General features: G+C 39.0%; 1 protein-coding gene across 1 annotated transcript in view; it reads left to right on the forward strand.

Annotated features, from left to right (window-relative positions):
* The window catches only part of ric3a (RIC3 acetylcholine receptor chaperone a), an 86,327-nt gene extending 62,703 nt beyond the window's left edge, over positions 1-23,624 (forward strand). The window contains exons 4-7 of the mRNA XM_072592341.1: positions 5,741-5,825; positions 6,244-6,337; positions 16,279-16,451; positions 17,129-23,624. Coding sequence (XP_072448442.1) covers positions 5,741-5,825; positions 6,244-6,337; positions 16,279-16,451; positions 17,129-17,610 — 834 coding nt within the window. The 3' untranslated portion in view covers positions 17,611-23,624. The remainder of the gene's footprint in view (positions 1-5,740; positions 5,826-6,243; positions 6,338-16,278; positions 16,452-17,128) is intronic.
* The last annotated feature ends 364 nt before the right edge of the window (positions 23,625-23,988 follow it).

Below are 23,988 nucleotides of genomic sequence, written 5' to 3' on the forward strand. Positions count from 1 at the left end.
GTAAGTGGATTAGAGATGTGCTATATGTGTTCTTAGAGGCTGGCGCATATTGGATGCCAATGTCCATGATGTGGGGTGTGTGCAACCAGTGCCCATGGACTGTAACATGGAATATTGGTGCCTGACATCCAGCATGGAGGTTATTCAGAGTAAGTGGCAAGCTTAAGTTCACTGGTACTTGCTGTGACTTCCATGTCAAGAATTCTTGATGTCTAGCTTATTTGGTGCACTTGGCAAGATGGGAAACTAGATATCAATGAGTTGTGACATTACAGAGTCATTGAGTTGTTCAGCACATAAACAGACTCTTCAGTTCAATGTGTCCATACCAACCTGATACCCTAAATTAAACTAGCCCCATTTGCCAGCATTTGGCCCATATCTCTCTAAACCCTTCCTATTCATATACCCATGCAGATGCCTTTCAAATGTTGTAATTGTATCAGCCTCCACCTCTGCATGAAAAGGTTGTCCCTCAACACCTTTTCAAATCTTTCCCATCTTACCTTAAACCTATACCCTCTAGTTTTGGCAAAAAGATCTTAACAAGGTGCTCAACAAGGTATAGTCTCCACAAATTATCATCTTGCCATTGCCTGGCAAGAAACTCACCATAGCACACAGCAAAAGCATATAAGATGAAGTGAGATGCTCTCAGTATTGAGATAGGCCTTACTAGAAAAAAATGGTGGTATAGTCGACAGTGAAGAAGGTTCTTTAAGATTACAAAGAGATGTTGATCAATTGGGTCAATGGGTTGAAGAGGGGCAAACAAAGTTTAATTTGGTTAAATGCAAGATATTGCATTTTGGTAACACAGGACTTATACAGTTCATGGTCGGGTCCTGGGTAGTGTTGTCGAACAGAGAGACCTAGGAATTCAGGGACACAATTCTCTGAAATTTGCATCACAGGTTAAGAAGGTGTGTAGCACTCTTACATTAATTGCTCAAACCATTGAGTTTAAGAGTTGGGACATGTTGAGCTTGTACAGGAAATTGGTGAGGCCTCTTCTGGAGTACAGCGTGTAGCCTGCTATAGAAAGGATATTATTAAAATGGAGACAGTCCAGAAAGAATTTACCTGAGTGTTGCTGGGAATGGAGGGTTTGAGTTATAAAAATAGGCTGGATAGGCTGAGACCTTTCTTCACTGGAGCATAGGAAGTTGAGGGGTGACCACATAGAGGTTTAGAAAATGAGGGACAGAGATAAGGTCAATAGCAAGGCCCTTTTCTCTAGGGTAGCAGAGTTCAAAACTAGAGGGCATATTTTTAAGGTGAGAGGAGAAAGTTTTAAACAGGACATGAGGCACAATTTTTTTATACACACAATAGTTTCTGTGTGGAATGAACTGCCAGACAATCTTGTGGGTGTATGTACAGTTATAATATTTAAAAGACATTTGGATAAGTATATGCATAGGAAAGGTTTGGAGGGATATGGATCTAATGCCAGCAGGTGGGACCAGTTTAGTTTGGGAACATGATCAGTGTGGACTAGTTGGACTGAAGGGCCTGTTTCCAAACTGTATGATTCTATGACGCTATGGATGTCTCATTCGATTTTACCATAAATCGTGCCATAGCCCACATTGTTCAGACCATTATAAGATTCTACTCATAGTAGGAAATGAATAATGTTACAATAAGACTTTTCTCGGTTTTTGCAGGATAGAGGACAGGCTGGGAAAAGGTGAGAAACAAAAATGATGTGAACATAGCTGATCTGGAGAATAACCATGAAATCATAGATAATCAATGCTCTGAAAGATTCTATTATCCAGAGTCAAAAGCGAAAACATGAGCATCTTGTTGTTCCTAAGTAGTAATAATTCGAAGAGAAATGATAACTCCATTACATGTAAAAATTAAAAGTCATAAGTTGGCATAAGTAATTCAAAATAAATAGACCCTTTGGGTTTCAAGCCCTATAGATACCAATAACTTAAAAAAAGAGAAATATTTTCCAAATGATGAACAGAAAGAATCACACGTCAAGATTTTATAATTTTATTGCAACAAATGAAATTGAAATTAACTTTACTCAAATGTGAATTTGCATTAGCACAGACAACTAATACATCAAACTGGAGAGAGAATATTTTACCATTAAAGCAACTGAAATATGTCTTACAAAATCCTTTCACTGTGTGTCACACCAGGCAAATATGTCATATTACAGGAATAGTTCCATACCCATTCCTGCCTATCCATCAGATTCTCACTTCTACCCATCATTCTTGGTGAAAACTTTATAATGTTCTTTGACAATTGTGCCACTTAGTCTGAGTTTTCCCAATAAGCCACTCCCCAGTGACTCCCCATTCCTTAACCCTTCAAGAGTTCTCTCTGTTCAGTTCTTTTATCTTGAATGGAGACTAAATTCTCAAAAACAATTTCTTCTGTGTTCTTCTTTTGTTAATCTTTCATTCTGCATCTCAAACAGCTATTTTTTTTCTGTGCAATACTGTGAAACACTATTAAAATTGCCAGCCAACATCAATGACTTTCTGTTCAAATTTACAACTAGATCACATGGGCATGTCTCAGAGCTGAGAAAAGGTACATTTCCAAATATAGCCATCTTGTAAAATTCAGCATTCTCGTAACTAGGAATAGAAAATAACTTCTACCAGTATACAATGAAATAAGGTTTGAAATGTGCTGAAGACATGTCATACCGGACTTGAAATGTTAAGTCTATTGCTCATTGCACTGATGCTGCCAGACCTGCTGAGTTTCTTCAACATTTTCTGTGTTTGCTTCACATTGGCAGCACCCACAGTATTTTGCTCTTATTTGAGATGTGTTGGCGGTTATTATAAATTAGACACTGAACTCTGATAAATCATAAGATCTGACTATTCAAAGCAGAGCTAACCATATCTTTTCTGACCAGGCACTCTGGAGGACCCTAGAATTTGAAAACATGAGCAGAGGGGTGGCTTTCATTGACCACCTATCTGCTGCACATCCAATACATCGATGGTGGACAAATTAGTACAGATCAAGAAAAGCGCCAGTCTCCCAAATGACAGGCTGGCCAGATGGATTTACCAGTCATGTGGTCCTACTGTTTCTTTATTCTATATGGAATTGAGATAATGGTAGCCCAAGCAGGAATTGACCCTTTAGTTGCCTCAATAAGCAGTAGGTCAAGATGGTGGAACTTGGGCCTTCCCACCCAGAAATTAAACCTGTAGAGGCAGGAGGGAGCTTGAGTTTTGGGGCACTATCCCATCTAATTCTGTTACTTTCTTGTCTCCAGGAAGGGATGATTGCACACTTGCATGGCTGTTGATTTTGAGACCGCAGCTCAGGCAAAGCAACATTAATTGAACAAAATAGATGGAAATTTCACCTCTGCATTCACCAGCTTAAATTTTTCTGCTGATTGCATAGAATTCACAGCAAATAACAGGTTGATGAATATTAAAACAGACGACCCTAACCAATAAGCAATTGGACAGAATCCTAGCAGATGGAAGTGAAACACGAAGGAAACAAAATGAACAAGGCAAACACTCCATGTATAGTGCTGTAATAACTGAAGGTGAAGTTGAGTCAGACCTAGGAGATATACCTATTGTACTGCAAAAGATAACAGTATTTAAATAGAATTTAATTCTACACTTTTGTATGAGAGCTTTATTTCAGTTAGCTACGCTCCATAAAACTCACACCCCACTGATTACTAACTCCCCCTATTTATACAACCAATTCAAACTCAATTAACTGTTAATTAATCTATCCATCACTTGTTCTCTCATTCTATTAAGTCTCAGGCATTCCTTCAGACCATATTAGATGATAACAATACGGACTCAAGTGGCACTATGTCCAGTCGCTGCAGAAAATCAATCAGTAAAGCAAATTGAATTTTGAACTATCTAACCAAAGTAGTAGCTTACATGTGTGGAATTCATGTCAAGTTGCATAGTATCCAACTCAGCTCACATCTTGAGTATTATGCCCCCTGTGGAACACGTACAAGGAGGGTTATAACAACAAGCACTGAAGGCTCAGACCACACCTCAATATTGTATCCATTTTCCAATACAAAATAGGGAGGCTCTCATTTAAAATTGAGACATGAAAGAATTTCATCTTCCAAAATGCAGTGACTGTCTGGAATTCTCTATCCCAAAGAGTAATGGAGGCTCTATCACTAGAAGTATTGAAAGTGGAGGGAAGTACATTTTTGAAATATTATAGAGTTTGGGACTATGAGGAGCTAACATAAAAGAGGAGTTGAGACCTGAGGCAGATTAGGTGGGGCAGGCTTGAATGGCCAAATGGCCTACTGCTTCTTCAATTTCTCATGTTCTTATGTTCAGTGACATTCAAGGCATTAAAATAAAAGCTGAAGACTCTTTATGGCAGGGCCACAGAACTGATCTTCATTGTCTCAGAAATGAATAAAGACTGCATTTTTTGGACTTTTCAGCTTTAAGAAGGTGATTCTCCAAAGAAAATAAAGAAGGACTTGCATTTATATAACCTGACTCTCAACCACAGTTAAGTCTATGGCCAATGCAGGGGTTTTGAAGTGTATTCATCATTGTAGTGTAGGTAAATATGGCACTTAACTTTCACAAAGATCTGAAAAACCTGAAATTAAAATAACCAGTTTTAGTAGTATTATTTGAGGGATACATCCTGATCAGGCACTGCTTCTTATCAACATAAATTAATCAAAACTTCTATATTGATCCGAGAGGGCTTCTGTTTAATGTCTTATCTTGTCCTGAAAGGTATGCAATGCATTAAAAATATGGGAAAGTAAATCAAAATAAGCTAACGTGTGAAAGTAGGATCAGGAAACTCAAGTTTAAACAGTATTTAAAAATACAAATAAAATGCAAAAAAAAGTTTTAAAAATTCAAGAGATTCTTTTTCTCTTAATAACTACATTCTGAAATGCAAAATAACCTTGGAATCATTTAAGAAACAAATGATGGGGGTGTGGGGTGTGTGTGTGTGGGGAGGGTGACTGTAATATCTATCTGGGTGGAAGAAATAAAATGAACTCACTTAAATAATTATAATCATCATTTGCAATCTAATGTGCAAATTAATTAATCATTCACTAATTTGTTGAAAACTTTTGGTCAAGAAAATTAATCAAATCACTTAAAGCACTTTTCCAAGTATATTTGTCTACCATCGCTTGATGATGATTTAGGGCGGCACAGTCGCTCAGTGGTTAGCACTGCTGCCCCACAGTACCAGGGACCCAGGTTTTATTTGTGTCTCAGATGATTGTCTGTGTGGAGTTTGCAATTCTCCCCGTGTCTGCGTAGGTTTCCTCCAGGTGCTTCGGTTTCCTCCCACAATCCAAGGATGTACAGGTCAGGTGAATTGGCCATGCTAAATTGCCCATAGTGTTAGGTGCATTAGTCAGGGATAAACATAGGGTAGGGCAATGGGTATGGGTGGGTTACTTTTCGAAGGGTCGGTATAGATTTGTTGGGCCGAAGGGCCTGTCTCCATACTGTAGGGAGCCTAATCGTATCCAATAGGCAGAAACTAAATAAGATGCCCTTTCCAGACTGCACATTTTGAGAGAGTCCCATAGTGTTACTGACAGTGTGATATAGCTAATTGTTAATAAGCAAAATGTCAGATAATTCTGAATTTGCATGGCTACAGATGTCTGCATTCTTGTTGATATAAATGTTGTCATGTTGCAAAGTTTCTCATTTCCATGATCTAATGTTTATATACTTGTGTCTTTCAGATCTCATCCAAAAGTAGCACCTCTAGTCCTAAAGGAAGGAAGAGATGTAGAAGCACCAAAACCGGGAACGTGAAGCGGAAAATTAGTATGTATATATTGCTTAACATTCTCAGCATCAATCAAATTGAGGCACAGTTCTCTACCAGGAACTGGACAGAACCAATTACTGATCACATTTTCTGTTTGATTTGTAATGTACATTAAGATACATCTTTATTTCAAGTTCATCTATAAATTCAGTGTTACCAGCCATCATTAGATCACCAGAAGCAGAGGTGCTGTAAGCTGTCTTACTGTATTCATTAATTTTAACTTTAGACTTGGATTTGTCGAGTAGCAAAAATAAGGATGCCTAATGTAATCTGATGTGGGCTATAGCCAATACCTTTGTGCACAAGATTTATTTAGGAGCTGAGTCTTTTAAACAGCTGGTGGCAAAATTGAAAGTATGTGGTTTAGCCAGGGCTGCTAGAAATGACATACTCTCATAAAATGTTTTGCAGCTGATTACGAGCTGGCTCAGCTTCAAGAAAAACTGAAAGAGACTGAAGTGGCCATGGAGAAATTAGTTTTGAAAATGGGAACTGCATCAGACAAGTAAGAAATAACCCATTAATATCTTTAAAGTAGTGCTTTCATAACATTTCAATAGCAGAATTACTTAGTCATTTTAAAGTAGTGAAGTTTACTTTCTCGAATTCAGTAGTTGCTAATGCGAATCTCCGATAAATTAATTCTTAAATCAATGGATACCTGAAATAAGACTATCAGACAGAGCACCAGAAACAGGCCATTCGGCTCACTGAGTCTGCTCTACCATTCCATGAGATCATGCTGATTTGATCATCCTCAACTCCACTTTCCTGTCTTTTCCCCAGAATGTTTGATTCTCTTGCTGATTGAAAATCTGTGTATATCAACCTTGAATATTCTAAATGATCCAGGCTTAAAGGCCCTCTGCAGTAAAGAACTCCACAGTTTCACTACTCCCCCTTCTTCTGAGATGATGCCCACTGATCCTAGAATCTCCCCTTAGGAGAAACAATCTTTCCGTATCTAGTCTGTCAAGGCTCCTAAGGGTCTTGAATGTTCAGTAATGTGTTCTCTCATTCTTCTAAACTCCTGAGATAGACATCTTATCAGCCATTGGCATCTTTTGCTCATCTTGTCCAGTGGGAGCTCATCTGACACGGAGATGCGGATAGAAATCAATGAGCTGCTGTGCGAGCCTGAGGCTCCTGGGACGCTGATGCTTGGGCAAGTCACAGGTTGATACTCAGCTTGTTGGCTCTGTTTTTAGGATCTTTCCACCTTCCTGCTGAATGTTAGTTGCCTTTTCCTTGTGGAGGTACTTGTTACTGCTGAGCTGGTGTTGTTCCTGATGCAAGTTAGTCAGTTGGTAGTGGCCCCTTGCCCTAAGCAGAGTGGACAGGATGAGTTGCAGAAGATGCATCTGTGCCACTCTAAAAGATGGCGGCATAGAAGAACAGCTAAATCTGGCCCTTTCAACACATGGCAGCCACTTGTCAAGCAGTGATAGCACCCTTTGACAGAAGGAGTGCTTTGGACAATTGTAAGGAATAAGATTTATGAACATCTGGATTGGAATAATGTGATCAAGGATAGTCAGCATGGTTTTGTGAAGGGCAGGTTGTGGCTCACAAACCTTATTGAATTCGTTGAGAAGGTGACTAAGGAGGTGGACGAGGGTAAAGCGGTAGATGTGGTGTAAATGGATTTTAGTAAAGCGTTTGATAAGGTTCCCGATGGTAAGCTACTGCAAAAAATACGGAGGTATGGCATTGAGGGTGACTTGGAGGTTTGGATTCGGAATTGGCTGGCTGGAAGAAGACAGAGGGTAGTAGTTGATGGTAAAGGTTCATCTTGGAGTGCAGTTACTAGCGGTGTTCCGCAAGGATCTGTTTTGGGACCATTGCTGTTTGTCATTTTATTAAATGACCTGGAGGAGGGGCTAGAAGGTTGGGTGAGCAAGTTTGCGGATGATACGAAAGTCGGTGGAGTTGTTGACAGTGAGGAAGGATGTGTCAGGTTAAGCGGGATATAGATAAGCTGCAGAGCTGGGCTGAAAGGTGGCAAATGGAGTTCAATGTGGGTAAGTGTGAGGTGATTCACTTTGGTATGAGTAACAAAAAGATGGGGTACTGGGCTAATGGTCGGATACTTGGTAGTGTGGATGAGCAGAGGGATCTTGGTGTCCATGTACACAGATCTCTGAAAGTTGCCACCCAGGTAAATAGAGCGGTGAAGAAGGCATATGGCGTACTGGCTTTTATTGGTAGAGGAACTGAGTTCCGGAGTCCTGAGGTCATCTTGCAGTTGTATAAGACTCGGGTGTGGCCGCATCTGGAGTATTGTGTGCAGTTTTGGTCGCCGATGTGGAGGCACGGATGCAGAGGAGGTTTACCAGGATGTTGCCTGGTATGGTAGGAAGATCGTATGAGGAAAGGCTGAGGCACTTGGGGTTGTTTTCATTGGAGAAAAGAAGGTTTAGGGGTGACTTGATAGAGGTGTACAAGATGATTAGGGGTTTAGATAGGGTTGACCATGAGAACCTTTTTCCACGTTTGGAGTTAGCTATTACGAGGGTGCATAGCTTTAAATTAAGGAGTGGTAGGTATAGGACAGATGTTAGGGGCAGATTCTTTACTCAGTGAGTCGTGAGTTCATGGAATGCCCTGCCAGTAGCAGTGGTGGACTCTCCCTCTTTATGGGCATTTAAACGGGCATTGGATAGGCATATGGAGGATAGTGGGCTACTGTAGGTTAGGTGGGCTTGGATTGGCGCAACATCGAGGGCCAAAGGGCCTGTACTGCGCCGTATTGTTCTATGTTCTATGTTCATCTGGTCATGGCTGCAGCTCTTAAATGTGAACGATGCTCCTCAGTTTCACAGAGGAATTTCTTTTCTCTGTGAACTCATCTCCTTTAATTACACCACGTAATCTTTTCATTATAGACATTTGTCCATGTTTAGTATTGGTAACAGCCAATGAAATAATACAAACATATGTTGATTGCAACATAATAAAACATTGTGACTTTTTGAATTGTTTCCTTAGGCAAAAAATAAAGTCTGTGATCAAGATAAATCTACTGCACAGACTTTACATTAATGTTTCCTTTTAATTTTTGATGCACTTTAGTTAATAGTGAAGAATGTGTACACTATCTTACAACACTTTTAAAAGTGTAACATCACAAAGTATTTCAAAAAAAGTATAATGAAAATACACACTGAGGTGAAGAAGAAATTTGTAAACAAATACCAATCACAAGGGAGGAGAGTAAATGATTGAAGGGAGAGAAGTTTATGAAGAACATTTCAGAACATGGGATATAGCTACTTGGATGCTGCCTGAACTGCTGTGCTCTTCCAGCACCACTAATCCAGAATCTGGTTTCCAACATCTGCAGTCATTGTTTTTACCTCTATAGTTCATAGAATCCTACATTGTGGAAGCAGACCCTTTGGCCCAACAAGTCCACACTGACCCTCCAAAGAGAATACCACCCAGACCCATTGCCCCCCCCAACCTATATTTACCCCAACTAATACACCTACCCTACACATCCCTGAACACTTTGTGTAATTTAGCACAGCCAATTCACCTAACCTGTACATCTTTGGATTGTGGGAGGAAACTGGAGCACCCGGAGGAAACCACACAGACACTGGGAGAAGGTGCAAACTCCACACAGACAGTTGACAGAGGCTGGAATCTAACCCGGGTCTCTGGCGCTGTGAAGCAGCAGTGCTAACCACTGAGCCATCGTGCCACCTTTGAGCCACCATGCCAACCCAAGTTGCAGCAGGAATAGCTGACAAGAATACGTGTATGAATAATATTCCAGAGTTCGAAGTACTAAGGATTTTCAGGATGAGCGGGCCTTGGAGAACCTGCGTAGATTGTGATGAAGACGGATATCAAGGAAGGATAACAACATTAACTCACATGCATGAGAACTTCTATTTTAGATCAGTAAGAACAGCGGCAGTAAATAGGTCTTGATGCAGAATGAGATATCAGCAAAGGAGCTTTGGACATGTTTTGTGCCAGTTTTGGATACTGGCAAGGAAAAAATTGGACCAGGATTCTGGTTCTGGATTTCAAGATCAATGGAATGAGTTATAGAATCATGAAATGATTACAACTTGGGCCTATCAGCTAGAACAACTTCTCCCCTATTTGCCCTGCAAATTTCTTCTATTCACATATTTATTCAAATCTTTTCTGAAAGCTATATTTGAATCTGACTCCACCATACAATAATGCAGTACATTCCAGATCCTAACCACTCATGCAAGTCATGAACATGAAATCGGAACATTAGGTTAGAGACCAATAGGACACAGTTATGGGACAGTCTGGTTCAACCTAACACAATGGGTTTGTGTTGTAATCAGTTCCACTCGCATTTTCTCATCAATTATTATAGGCTTTTTCTGGAAGTTCTGAGCAGTCATCTGTCAAAGCATAGCATCTTCTACAGACTAACTAGAATGGGACAAGCAATTAGACTTTGTATTAATCAGTCAGATTGAAGAATCATTAATGAGCAGCATGGAATCTGAAACATAAAATGTCAACTGCAGTAACAACTCAATGTCAAATCAGGTACTGAAAGTAAATTAAAGATTGCATTAGTAGAGATTGGATAAAAAAGTAATTTGCTTTTTAATTCTCAGCCAATAATTGAAATCTCTAACAATATCTAAAAGAAATAACATTTCAAACCGGTTAAAGTTACTATACATTCCAGAGAGTAATTTGTCAGTAATAAAGACTTATGGTGCCATTAGTAATTATTTACACTGGACTGGACAGTGACATTTCAGACTGTTACAGTTTGGACAGATGCCATTGGACCCATTGTTTCTGTGCTGGCTTTCCAAATGAGCATCTTATCTTCTAACATTCTCCTGCTTTCTGCCCATAACTCGGCACATTGTTCCTTTTCAAATAACCATCTAATTCGTCTCTGAATGCTTCAACTGAACGTTCCTTGAAGCTGCTCTCATGTGGTGCTTTCAACTCTAACCACTTTGTGTATGAAAATGTTTACCTCATATCACTTTTATGCTTCTTTTACCAGGTCAATTAATTCAGTGCCCTCTCAGTCTCTATCCTTTCACAAGAAGGAACATTTTCATGGTGGGCTTAGTGTTTACAATCCATGCCACAGAGCAACTCAATCTACCATATATTTCAATAGTAAGTCTCCATTAATATTGAGACACATACCGCCCAGCTTTTGAAAAGAGGAGGCAATCTAAGATAGTAACTTCCTGAATCATGCACTTAACTATTCAATAAAAGTTGCTGATAGATCTACACATCAATAACTGAGAACATTGACAATTGATATTTTAATCTTTCCATGGTCCTGAAATGGAGGCAGCAAAAGGAAAGCCTCCTCCTGTTAAGCCCCCATTAAAATGGCAGCTGAAAATAAAACTTACTCATTAGAAATTTTGAGAATGAGAAGCAAAAGCAATTAGTAAGAAGATGTTCAAAACAATGACTATGTATATTTAAATAGTACCTTTAATGAAGTAAAAGTTTGAAGACATGTATGCAGAAAAAAAACTTAAATAATCCATGTATTTTAATGGCAGAATGCTGGAAGATGCAGAAAAACAAACAGATAAATGGTTTTATTCGGAGTGCCCTCTGCTGATGGACCCATATACTGTAGTTTGCAAATTATTTGCATGATCAAATGTTGTAGATAATGTCCTCTAGTGGTATGCAATGGTATAAAAAGTTATTCCTTGATGATTTGGAGATGCCAGTGTTGGACTGGGGTGTACAAAGTTAAAAATCACACAACACCAGGTTATAGTCCAACAGGTTTAATTGGAAGCACTATCTTTTGGAGTGCTGCTCCTTCATCAGGTGGTTGTGAAGTACACAATTATTAGACACATTTGGAGTACAATTGTGTACTCCACAACCACCTGATGAAGGAGCAGCACTCCAAAAGCTAGTGCTTCCAATTAAACCTGTTAGACTATAACCTGGTGTTGTGTGTTTTTTAACTTTATTCCTTGATAGGTTTGATAGAAGTAGAAAGTGGAAAGCTAGTCATGCATAGAAATCCTCTGCTGATCTTTTCCTGTTCTGCTCCTTCTGACAACTCAATTCTGTTCCCACTACATGCAGCCTCAAGTATTGATTCTGATCTAACAGTGGTTCTGACAGTGGTTAGCACTGCTGCTTCACAGCGCCAGAGACCTGGGTTCAATTCCCGTCTCAGGCAACTGACTGTGTGGAGTCTGCACATTCTCCCTGTGTTTGTGCGGGTTTCCTCCCACAGTCCAAAGATGTGCAGGTTAGGTGAATTGGCCATGGGAAATTGCCTGTAGTGTTAGGTGAAGGAGTAAATGTAGCGGAATGCTCTCTTTGGGTTGCGTGTCGGTGTGGACTTGTTGGGCAGAAGGGCCTGTTTTCCACACTGTAAGTAATCTAATCAGGTAGGTGCTGATAGTGAGCCAGTTTTATTTTAAAAGCAGCAGTCAATGATTTTTTACATGGTCACCATAACTGAGACTACCTTTATAATCCATCATGGGTTTTGAACTGGTCATCCTGAGTCAGAACTTCTGGATTACTAAACTAGTGGCACAATGGGAAGTTGAGGGGTGACTAGATTAAATTAGATTTCCTACAGTATGGAAACAGGCCCTTCGGCCCAACCAGTCCACACCGACCCTCCAAAGAGTAACCCACCTAGACCCATTTCCCTCTGACTAATGCACCTAGCACTATGGGCAATTTAGCATGGCCAATTCACCTGTCCTGCACATCTTTGGATTGTGGGAGGAAACCAGAGCACCCAGAGGAAGCCCACACAGACACGAGGAGAATGTGCAAACTCCACACAGACAGTCACCTGAGGCTGGAATCGAACCTGGGACCCTGGTGCTGTGAGGTAGCAGTGCTAACCACTGAGACACTGTGCTGACGTTAAAAAAGTTTACAAAGTCATGAGGGGAATGGATAAGATGAATGACAAGAGCCTTTTTCCTAAGGTGGGGGAGTTCAAAATTAGGGGACATATCTTTAAGGTGAGGAGAAAGATTTAGAATGACATAAAGGGCAACTTTGTTTTTACACAGACAGTGTTCATCGGTGGAATGAACTGCCAGAGAAAGTGGTGTGTGCAGGTACAGCTACAACATTAAAAAGACATTTGAATAAGTCTTGAATAAGACATGAATAGGAGTGGTTTGGAGGGATATGGGTTGAGATTGTGGTGCAGGAAAAGCACAGCATGTCAGGCTGCATCTGAGAAGCAGGAGAATTGACGTTTCAGGCAAGAGCCCTTCATCAGGAAGCTGCATCTTCAAGTTTCCTGATGAAGGGCTCTTGCCGAAACATCGACTCTCCTGCTCCTCGGATGCTGCCTGACCTGCTGTGCTTTTCCAGCACAACACTCAACACTGATCTCCAGCATCTGCAGTCCTCACTTTCTCCTTGGAGAGATATGGGCCAAGTGCAGGCAGTAGGGACTGGTTTAGTTTAGAACATGGTTAGCGTGGATTGTTTAGCCTGAAGAGTCATATAGCATGGAAACAAACCCAATGACTGTATAAGACACAAAATGCAGCATCAGATAGATTTTCATGAAGCCAGGAGTATAAACCTAGCCCATCTCAAAATCTAAGCATTGTGATTGGAAATAGTACAGTAAGAAAAAAAATGCAATTTCTTTATGAAGTTGATGGAATATATAATTTTAAAAGAACACTTTCAAGAACTTTCATCAATTGTCAAGGGATCAATTGTAATTTTCTTGAATAATAAATAATATTGCTTTATGTGACCTGGTGGCCTGTCCTTGAAGTGGGACCAAAGGAGGGAGTTAAGAAAGGAACTGGGTCATTGGTTGAAACACAAAGGAAGGGTCAGATATAAAGGAGATATACAAATAGAGGAATTGGAAAGTGAAAATACTAAGTACTCAGATGTAAACATAAAGACAAAATGAAGAACACAATTCTTGTGAAGAGAAGCAGCAAATCATTCTCAGGTCAAGCTCAGGTTTTTCTGTCTGGCAAAAAAAAGACAAGAAGTCTTGAAGGAAATATGCAAACTGGCTAAACACAAGCCAATGTCTGTAAAGCTGTGAATGGCTCAGTATTGTAAAAAGTTCCTTTTTACTCAGAAGTGGCAAAGTTGTGGTCTGGCACATTGATAGATTGTTTGAAAATGAACTTTGGAAAGCTACACTATCAAAACGACCCTGGGCCAAGGGACAGAGGGTTCACAGCAGTGTACCTTGCTGATGCATGTCATATCCTTGAAACTAGAAGGTGAAAAGCCGTTGTTAGGTCAGCACTCAGACCTTTTATTCACTCTGGGGCATGGGCATATTTGGCTGGGCCAGCGTTTAATGCCCATCCTTAATTGCAAGCAGTAGTGAATTGCTGCAGTCCATGTGCTGTATGTAGACCCATCAAACCTACAGGAGAAAAGAATGTAGAATGTAGAACCCTGTGACTCTGCATTTCCATATTTAAGAAGAGAGTGATTCAAATGTTTGTTGTTAGGATGGACATATCTTTTGTTGAATCAACTAATTAAGTAATATGTATACTTCTTATCTGAAGTATCATTTGCCTGTTAATTCATGTGTTGGTTCTGATTTGTGTTAAAGTAAAACTTAGAATAAGTGGAAATGTTGGTAAATTCTTCAACTGTGGGACATTCAATGAATCTTGATTACTTTGTTTTAAGATTTCCTCATGCAAATTTTGACATTCTAGTTACATGGTCCACTTAAGTTCTTCAATTACTTCAATATAATAAACACAGTCATCAGAGCTTTATCCTCAGAACCTTAAGACATGCATGAATGGCTTCACATATTTTTTCAGTCCTCATGCTTGTCTTAGGCTGCATTCAGCAAAGCTATAAGCTGATTTAACAAATAGAGCACTGATCCCACAAACAGCCCAAGGCATTCACGGTACAGTGAAGAGATGTTTTAAATAATGGGGTTGGGGGTGGGGGCGGTGGCGGTGGAGATACATTTTTTGAGCATGAAAGAGATTTCTCTTAAAGAAGCACTTCCCTTTTAAAGGTATTGGGAAGCTTCAGTTGTGAGGAAATATTAATGAAGTACCATGGCGGATTCTCTGGTTTACTTTTTGGGTTTATACATTACCCAGCTGGAGGGCAGACAGGAAAGTCTGGTGAAGGTGACCACATACCAGTGACACAATCTATCCAAAATTAGTGGAAATTAATAAAAAAGACAGCTGGGTTTTGTAACTAACCTGCAACCCTCCTTTTTGGATTTTTTCCTTTGCACTTCGCCCAGGTGATGCTGGGTGTCTAGGTAATAAAGTTGAAAATCTATTCCATTGATCCATTTCATTTGACACGAGAAAGTTAAGAGCAGATTTAATACATAAGAAATAGTAATACAAAGCTGTGAAGAGTTTTAATCAAATGAAGAAGAGAAGGTCATTACAACTGATCAATGAGTTAGTAATCTGAAGATATAAATTTAAACTGAATACCAAATGCAAGCAGTTTTTTCCACAACAACACAAAAACAGATTGACTACTCATTATATTATTACTGCTTATGAAAGGTTGATATGCAAATTGCTTGGCTTGTTTCCATTCCTGAAGAAGGGCTTATGTCCGAAACGTCGATTCTCCTGTTCCTTTGATGCTGCCTGACCTGCTGCGCTTTTCCAGCAACACATTTTTAAGCTTGTTTCCATCATAATAAAGTCACTGTACTTAGGAACTATTTCACTGGCTCCATAGGATCTTGTGCTCTATTCATGAAAGGCACTTTATAAATGCAAATTTTTTCTCTTCCTTGTTAGAACTTCAACTTCCCTATCAGAGGCAACAATGAAAGTAATTGTATGGCTTTGAAATGTAATATTAACAAAGAGTAGAAAATGATATTTTAAAATATTAGAAAGGTTCCAAGCCATGGGATTATTTGTAACACCATTTTGGAATCTAAGGCAAGCTTACTGGCTGAATGAATTGCTTCTGTGTTATAACGTCCTACAGGTCTATGATTCAGTGTGATTGGACATCAGAGGTTATCGAGTTTTGTTCCTCACAGTCAAACCTTCTTTGGCTCCAGGTTTATCTTAAAGGGCAACAACAATCTATAACTCCTTAGTGATTAAAAGAAAATCATCAACAGTGTTCCCTTGTCCCTTCAATCCATACTTTAATCTCCAATCTCAAGGAGTCCATGGGTTCCAAAGACTGAGATTATCCAAGCAGCTGTCATCTCTTTTCCTTCCTGCTGCAACCATCTCTCAGCTCACTCTCATTCAAATTGAGAGTTATCACCATTTTGCCATTTTCCTTTCATCTCTAATCACATGATCTCTCCAACTTTGTAGTTTTCCTTCAATGTTGTAACACTGACAGAATAAAAATATTTATGGTTGGTGAAATAACATATTCTACCTCTATATTACTGAGTCATATCTACAGTCAGTGTTTGACAGAATGCCATCTTTTTATGTGAAGGATTACCACTGTTACTACTGAACAGGAAGAGAAGTTACTGAGACACCTGGAGGAAATCACCCGAGTCATTAAGAAAGGGCAACTCTTTGAAGGCATCAGCCCTGAGAAAGAAGCAGAGGAATCTCCATACATGGAACACTGGGAAGGTGGAGAAAAATCATTTTACACTTACAGTAGGTACAGCAAATAGTGCATGTTCAATAACTAATTCAGAGAGTTAACAGAAGCAGTCTAGTAGAAGATGTACTTCATTAGAAACCAATGTTTTATTTTGTATGAAACAACGTTGCGGATTCTACATTATTTTAAGTGAGAATGCCATATAATGCACATTGATGTCCCTCAAAGAGCCACCTACGACAATTAAAATGTGGTGTAAATATTTAATTGTGATCAGGGACAAGGATGTAGTTTGGATTATGGATATGGGGATTGCAAACAGCAGCAATTGTGACGAGGACTTGCATTTATTCTTCATACAATGCTTGGAGTTGACAAATCAACATTGAAACATTGGCCAGTAGCAGGTCCATATGCAAATACAACTTTCTAATGTCTACTTCAGACAGGGGTAAAGACATCTTTTTTCCTTACATAATATTTGAGGCTTTAGTTAGCAATGTAGCACCAGAACTACAAAGCCCCATTTAAATTCCATAGAGTCAGAATTTATTTTAATGAACGACTTCAGTTTAAACTTTACTGAATTTTACTAACGTTATTAACTTCTATTTCAGACAAGAATTTAAAGAAAACAGCTTGCAGTTTAACTGCTTTTTTTAGTTAACAGAAGTAAAATTTGACTTTGATACAATTTTGATGCCAGTAACAATAACTTTTGTTTACAAAGGTGGTCCTGAGGAAACATGTCAGAATTGCAGTGGACCTGAATATAATTTCCCACATGACACCAACCCCAACATTCCTGAGTCGAATGAGCTTTCTGCAGAGGAATTAGCAGAAGGATTTGGCACAAGAGAAGATGATTGTTCCTCAAGTGAAACAATGGAAGATCAAATGAGGCAAAGCAAAATATATCAAACACTGGACCATCAGCCAAGCACACAGGTTGGCATGGGTAGCCAGAATGATGGTGTTGAAGTGGAAGAAGTCCAGTGTGAAGGCTGCGAGTATTTTAACCAAGAAAGTGATGACCTAGCTATTATAGCAGAGAATTTTCTTGTCAGCTCTGAGGTTGATGAAGTCAGTGCTGTTGATGATCAAATCAGAGATGAATCTATTAAGGACATTTCGATTGGTGAACAGCAGCAAATAATCAAATGCAAAGGTAAAAGCAAACTCCGAAAACGCAGCATGGTGGTGATAAAATAACTGGGAAAAACCATAATCATTACGATAGTATCCCTTTGGTAGATGTAACCAGGCTATATCAGGTCTTCCAGTGAGAATTGAATTATATAGCACATAGGTATTTTTTAATATAGACACTGCACTTCCCTAGTGCATTCCATTCTTGTCAGAGAAATCTGTTTTACTATTTAGGTACTGGTCTAGTTATAATCCCTTTACTTAGGAGTGCTGCCATCAGTGTTAAACTCTCCTACTTTTCTCTATGTACTATTTTTCTTTCCTTTGTGACAATAATTCTTAATTGTTGATGAAAGGAAAATGTACAGTGATTTATAACACAAAGAATAATGTTAACTGTTGAGGATCAGTCTGCGATAAAGGGGCAGAGGCTGAATGTACAATTTGATCAGTGTAGAAAGCTAATTGTCCTACCACACCCCTGGCTTGAGCCTTATGAAGCTGGATAGACTTTGAGGAACCAAAATATGCCCCCTGTAAACTTCAGAACTCTTAACTATTTAAAGCCCTTAGGATTTCCTAAAATGTCTTAGCAAGACATTCACTCCAAGTAAATTCCAACTTCCCTTGTTCTTTGTTTCACAACTAGACTTCGTAGAAATTAATGAAAAGAAATGACATTTAGAAAAATTATGGAGTTCTTCATTCAGGGACTCTTCTAAAATTTCTTTATCATTCAGGGTCTTCTTATTTTAAAATAAAATCAGACCATCAATACTATTGTCCCAGAATACAACAGCTCACACTCTGCAAATGACTTATGTTATATGGTTTCTGCAGCATTTTGGCTTATTCTGTCAGTCATAGTTCAGCAATGCACCAGACCAATAGCGAGCCACACAATTAGAACAGCACAGTCTAGATCCATGCTTTCAACATTGGAAAACAAATCGTACACCATCTATTTTCCAGGAGGAACCAAACCGGGTTCCCTTTAGGATGTAAATTTGATCTGTGGGGTTGAAGATAATAAAACCATTGCTACACTCTTATTCTCATGTGTATATTTGGACCTTGAATGAAGCAAGGTAAATAAATCACCAAACAAGATTACCAGAAGGCTGTAGATCAGCTTCTTTGAGTGAAATTGGACACATTAGAAGATTTGACATCTCTAACTTAATGAGAAAGGTTATTTCATGGCCTTTTGTAACAAGACTGACTAATTTGGTTTCCTTTATATATTGATATCCAAAGCAGTAAAGGGTCACACCAGCAAAAACACAAAACACATATTAATATTAGTCATAGTTCGGACACTAAATTCCAATTCATGTATGATTCTGTGGAAAGATATATAGGAGACTATTAAAAAGCTGAAGACAAAAAAGTTAAGCAACAATTTCAAACAACTTAACAGAAGTTCATAAAGCCAGCATGTTTGCATCCACTCAATAATCCAGGAATAGACTCATGTTGTTCAGCTTCTCCCTTATAATGATTGAGGATCTATAGAAAGACAACAGAATTCGTTGTTCCCGATCTATGAAATCAGAATGGTGTTATAGAACTCAAACAATTTTTTGAAAGAACATGTAGAGGAGGTGCTTTACAAGTTCTGCTCATGAAGATGAGTGCAACAGCTTATGCAAAACTGATAGCATGACCCATACAGCTCATACTATTGAAGTGGATAAAGTAATATTACTGAAAAACAGACACATTTTGTCAAAGCTTTTAATTGAATCTTCTTTGCAGATGTGGACTGTCCTGATGAGTGCAAGGCTTTGACAAAAAAGGAGTTTATATGAATTTTCAGAAGGCACTCAAAACTTCCATGTATGAGAATATTAGCTAAAAATCAAATCTTGTGGAATTGAAGGCAAAGTATTATCCTGTTTACTTAGGTAGTAAAAGTTAGTCAGGTATTAAAAGATAGGATTAACAGTATATATCTGAAATGGAAAAAAGTGACAAATGGTGATATTAGATAACATAACAGATAGCTGTAAGTCCAAGTTTGCTGAAGGCACAATTATAATGACATCATAAGTAAGTAGATAGCTCTGTAAAACTACCAAGAGTTGATGGAGGAAGTGAGCAGACAAAACTATAGCAATTAGATTTCTTTACAGATAAATGTGAGGTCATACATTTTGAATGAAAAAAAGGAAAGAGCAGAAGCTGAGAGTCAGATTGGAAATGCCTAAAAAGTGCAAACTAAAAGCAAGAGTGGAGATTTAACAAAAATATAAGCAGAGAGTTAGAATGGAATGGGTTGCAGCTGCCCAAAAGTGCAATGACATTACAGGACTAAATATTATGAGGTCTGAGTTTTCTGGTGAAATTTTAATTTAAATTAATCACCTATTAAGTAATGCTAGCTTGATTGATTAATCAATACCTATGTTAATGTTTTACTTGAAGGCCTCAATTTTTCCAAAAACGTGAATTTGGTTTTGATAGTTTTGTGTACAGCTGTGACATTAATTCCAATTTTTTTGAGGAGACATGTATGTGCTGAGGCAGAAATATATGAAAGCCTTATTAGTTTGCATTTAAATACTACCACTCTGGAGGTTGAACCAGATTGTTTGAACCTTTTTAACTCTGAGATGAGTTGCCAACCATAGGTATGATCCATCACTTAAGAATGATTTCTTTCACCTCTGTAATGCAATTTTTCTTTGACAGTAAAGAATAGTCTCCTGTACAGACTCTTTGTTCATGTCTTTGTTACTTTGATGCTTGACTATTCCAGTGCTGAAAAATGTGTTACTTGAAAAGCGCAGCAGGTCAGGCAGCATCCAAGGAGCAGGAGAATTGACGTTTCGGGCATAAGCCCTTCTTCAGGAATTATGAACCAGTGATGCTTGACTATTCCAGTGCTCACCTGGCCCATCTTTCATTTTCCACATTATATCAATTTGAATTCACGCAAAGCTCTATGTCCATACTCTAATTTGCAACAAGTTTATTCACCTGCCACCCACTGTATTCAATGGTTCATAATACAGCAACACATTAAAATTTCTCATTCTACATTACATATTTCTCCATAGATTTGTCCTTGTATATCTCCAGCTATACAACTCCTTGAGATTTCAGTGGGCCTCTAACTCTGGTCTCGTGTGTATCTTTGACTTTAAGCATTTCACCATTGCCATCATGGCTTTAGCCTCTGAGGCCCTTTGCTCTAAATTAACGAATCTCAAACTACTTCCAGTATGATCCCATTTTAACATTTCAAAATTACTGCAAATCTCAGACATCAACCAAAACAAAGATGGCAATAAAGCTGGACAGTAACATTTTGTATATTAGAGTTTGCATATTATAGATAAGGTAAAAACAATGACTGCAGATGCTGAAAACCAAATACTGGATTAGTGGTGCTGGAAGAGCACAGCAGTTCAGGCAGCATCCAACGCGCAGCGAAATCGACGTTTCGGGCAAAAGCCCCAGGGGCTTTTGCCCGAAACATCGATTTCGCTGCGCGTTGGATGCTGCCTGAACTGCTGTGCTCTTCCAGCACCACTAATCCAGTATTATAGATAAGCATTTAATATACAACATATAAATATGAAAATCTGTTGCTAAAGCATGTTGTAAAAACATTACTTATGATTTACCAGTTCACTGTTTCATTTGAGCTACGACAGGCCATAGACTCAAGGAGAGAGAGCAGAGATGCAGCTTGAGGGTCAGGAGGTGGCTGATGTTGGGGCTGCGGCGTTCCATAATGGCAGGTAACAAAATTGGGTTTAGACAGGCAGCAGTTCAGTATTTCTATTAAATTCCTGATTGGAACAGGACCAGACTCTGTAGAAATTAGAAAACTCTTTAACAAGGATAGGATGCAACAAACAACAATTACTAAATAAATCTGAAAGAGCTGCGGGTGCTGCAGAAGCTCAGCATGTCTGGCAGCAGGTATGGAGGAAATCAGAGTTATACATTTCGGGTCTGGTGACCCTTCTTCAGAACTGATGGCAGCGAGGGAAAAGTTGCTTTTTGTGCAGCGGTTGGGGGGGGGCAAGGGGTTTAAGGAGTAAATTGATAAGTGGAGATTGAGCCCAAATAGAGAGAAGAATGGTTGGACAGGCAAAGAAGTGGATAACAATTAGCCCAGGGGAATGAATAGCTGCTAATGGGAACTATTAGTGGCTAACAAAGGGTTGTGTGTAATGGCAGACCAGGTGATAACAGGGCCTGATGTATGGGGTAAGGACATAGGAGAAGGTGACTCAAGCCCTAAAGTTGTTGAACTCAATATGGAGTTCAGAAGGCTGTAGAATTCCCAAGTAGAAAATGAGGTGTTGTTCTTCAAACTCGCACTGAACTTCACTGGAGCACTGCAGCAAACCTGAGACCGAGATGTTGGCCAGGGAACAAGGTGGTGTGTTTGAAGTGGCAGGTAACTGGAAGCTCTGGATCAAAACATTAACTTTGATTTTCTCCACAGATGCTGCCAGACTTTGCTGAGCTTTTCCAGCAATTTCTGCTTTTGTTTGCAACAATTAGTAGTTACTTATCTTCAGCATCCACAGTTCTTTCAGTTTTTATTTAGTATTTGATTCACTGCCATATGTTACCTGGTGGCAAGTGGATTGGTCACAGGCAGGAGACCATGGTACAAAGAAAGAAACAGAGTCTGAGAGTGAGGTAAGGCAGCGGCAGGTCAATATATCACCTGGGCATTGGTGCTAGTGTAGACTGCAAGGGTGTAGGTGGAAGAGCTTACTACCCCATTCGCCTTTGCTGGAATGTTTTTCTCCATTAATGGTACTACACAAGTGTAAGTTGTTGTTGATTTAACACACCAATTGCTGCTTTCCTTGATGATGGAAAGTAAAGAACACCAGAATACTCTGGTTGTTACAGAATAGGAATATCATAGAATTTAATCCCAAAGCAATAATAAAAATCACAGAATGCATTGGACCTCAAAATATTTATCAGAAAATGACTGGCACATTGATCTAAACTATGATTGTCCATAATTTGCTGGCCAGGTAGTGCCGATAAAATATTTATTTTGCTGGCCGAGTAATCCAGAGGAATGGACCAATGATACAATAAATAAATAAATAATCAAGATTAGATTAGATTGGATTACTTACAGTGTGGAAACAGGCCCTTTGGCCCAACAAGTCCACACCGACCCGCCGAAGCGCAACCCTCCCCTACATTTACCCCTTTACCTAACTCTATGGGCAATTTAGCATGGCCAATTCACCTAACCCGCACATCTTTGGACTGTGGGAGTAACTAGTGTTAAATCTATTATGGTCGTTCGATAATTTAAAGTCAGGTATTTGAACATCTGAAAATAAAAATTGGTATCAGTGATAGTGACCATAAAGCTATTTGATTTCACTGTAATATGATGTCACTGGCTAGGCCAGTGCTTACAGCCCATCTCGAATGGCCTAGAGGATAGTTAACTGTCAATCACATTTCTGTGGATCTGAAGTCCATGTTGGCCAAATCAGGTGAGCATGGCCGTTTCCTTCTCTGAAGGACATTGTGAATCAGATGGGTTTTCCCCCAACAGTCAACAGTGGTTTCATGGTTGTTGTGGGAATTTCCTGGAACTAGCTCCATTCTCCTCTGATTCTTTGGTCAGGAAGTGACCAGACTAAAATCTGTAGAGTGTTAAACTGGTCTTTATTACTTAGCTATATCTATGGACTCCAGTGAATTTAGAAATGATATGCTGGAGATCCAGAGCAAAGGCTTAAAGAGGCTGTTTTGCGCTTGGATTCGGTCACAAGAAATTAACATATACCAATTAAATGATGTACAGCTGTTATCTAAATTAAATCATTACTGCTGATTTGGTTTGCATCTTGCATTGGAATACAATTAACCCACCACTACATAGGTACGCATATCTAATTGTAAAGTACAGTTAATAATAAGGCATGTACATATTATCAGGTCTGATTGTATTATAAGCTACTATTTGTCTTACATATGTGTCATGTCTGACTTGTGTATTTCAATCATGCTCCTTCATATCTAGTGTTTCATCGGCTTCTTTCAAGGCTAAGAGTTTCAATAAAAAAAACTGACTGTGGGCATTATTATTCCTTTGCTATCTTCAGAAGAGTTAGTTTCTAGAACAAATAGTCCCATTTGTGTCCTAGAGAGTTATTTGCAGCTAAATGTTCATAAATGTTTATTCTACAAGTTGTTGTATTAAGTTACTTTTTAAAAAACTTTCAATGGTCATTATTCAACCCTCAATTCCAGATCTTGATTGACTTCAAAATTCTACAGTCTGCCATAGTGGGATTCAAAGCTGGGTTCCAGAACATTACTTGAGTCTCTAGGTTAATAGTCTAGTGGTAGGTCATCACTTTCCCTGGCTTTTAAACCAAATCAGATTTATACCCTGAAACTGTATTTTAGGTGAAAAATACAGTTCTTTATCTT

This window comes from Chiloscyllium punctatum, chromosome 22 (assembly GCF_047496795.1).
Source record: "Chiloscyllium punctatum isolate Juve2018m chromosome 22, sChiPun1.3, whole genome shotgun sequence".
NCBI lineage: Eukaryota > Metazoa > Chordata > Chondrichthyes > Orectolobiformes > Hemiscylliidae > Chiloscyllium > Chiloscyllium punctatum.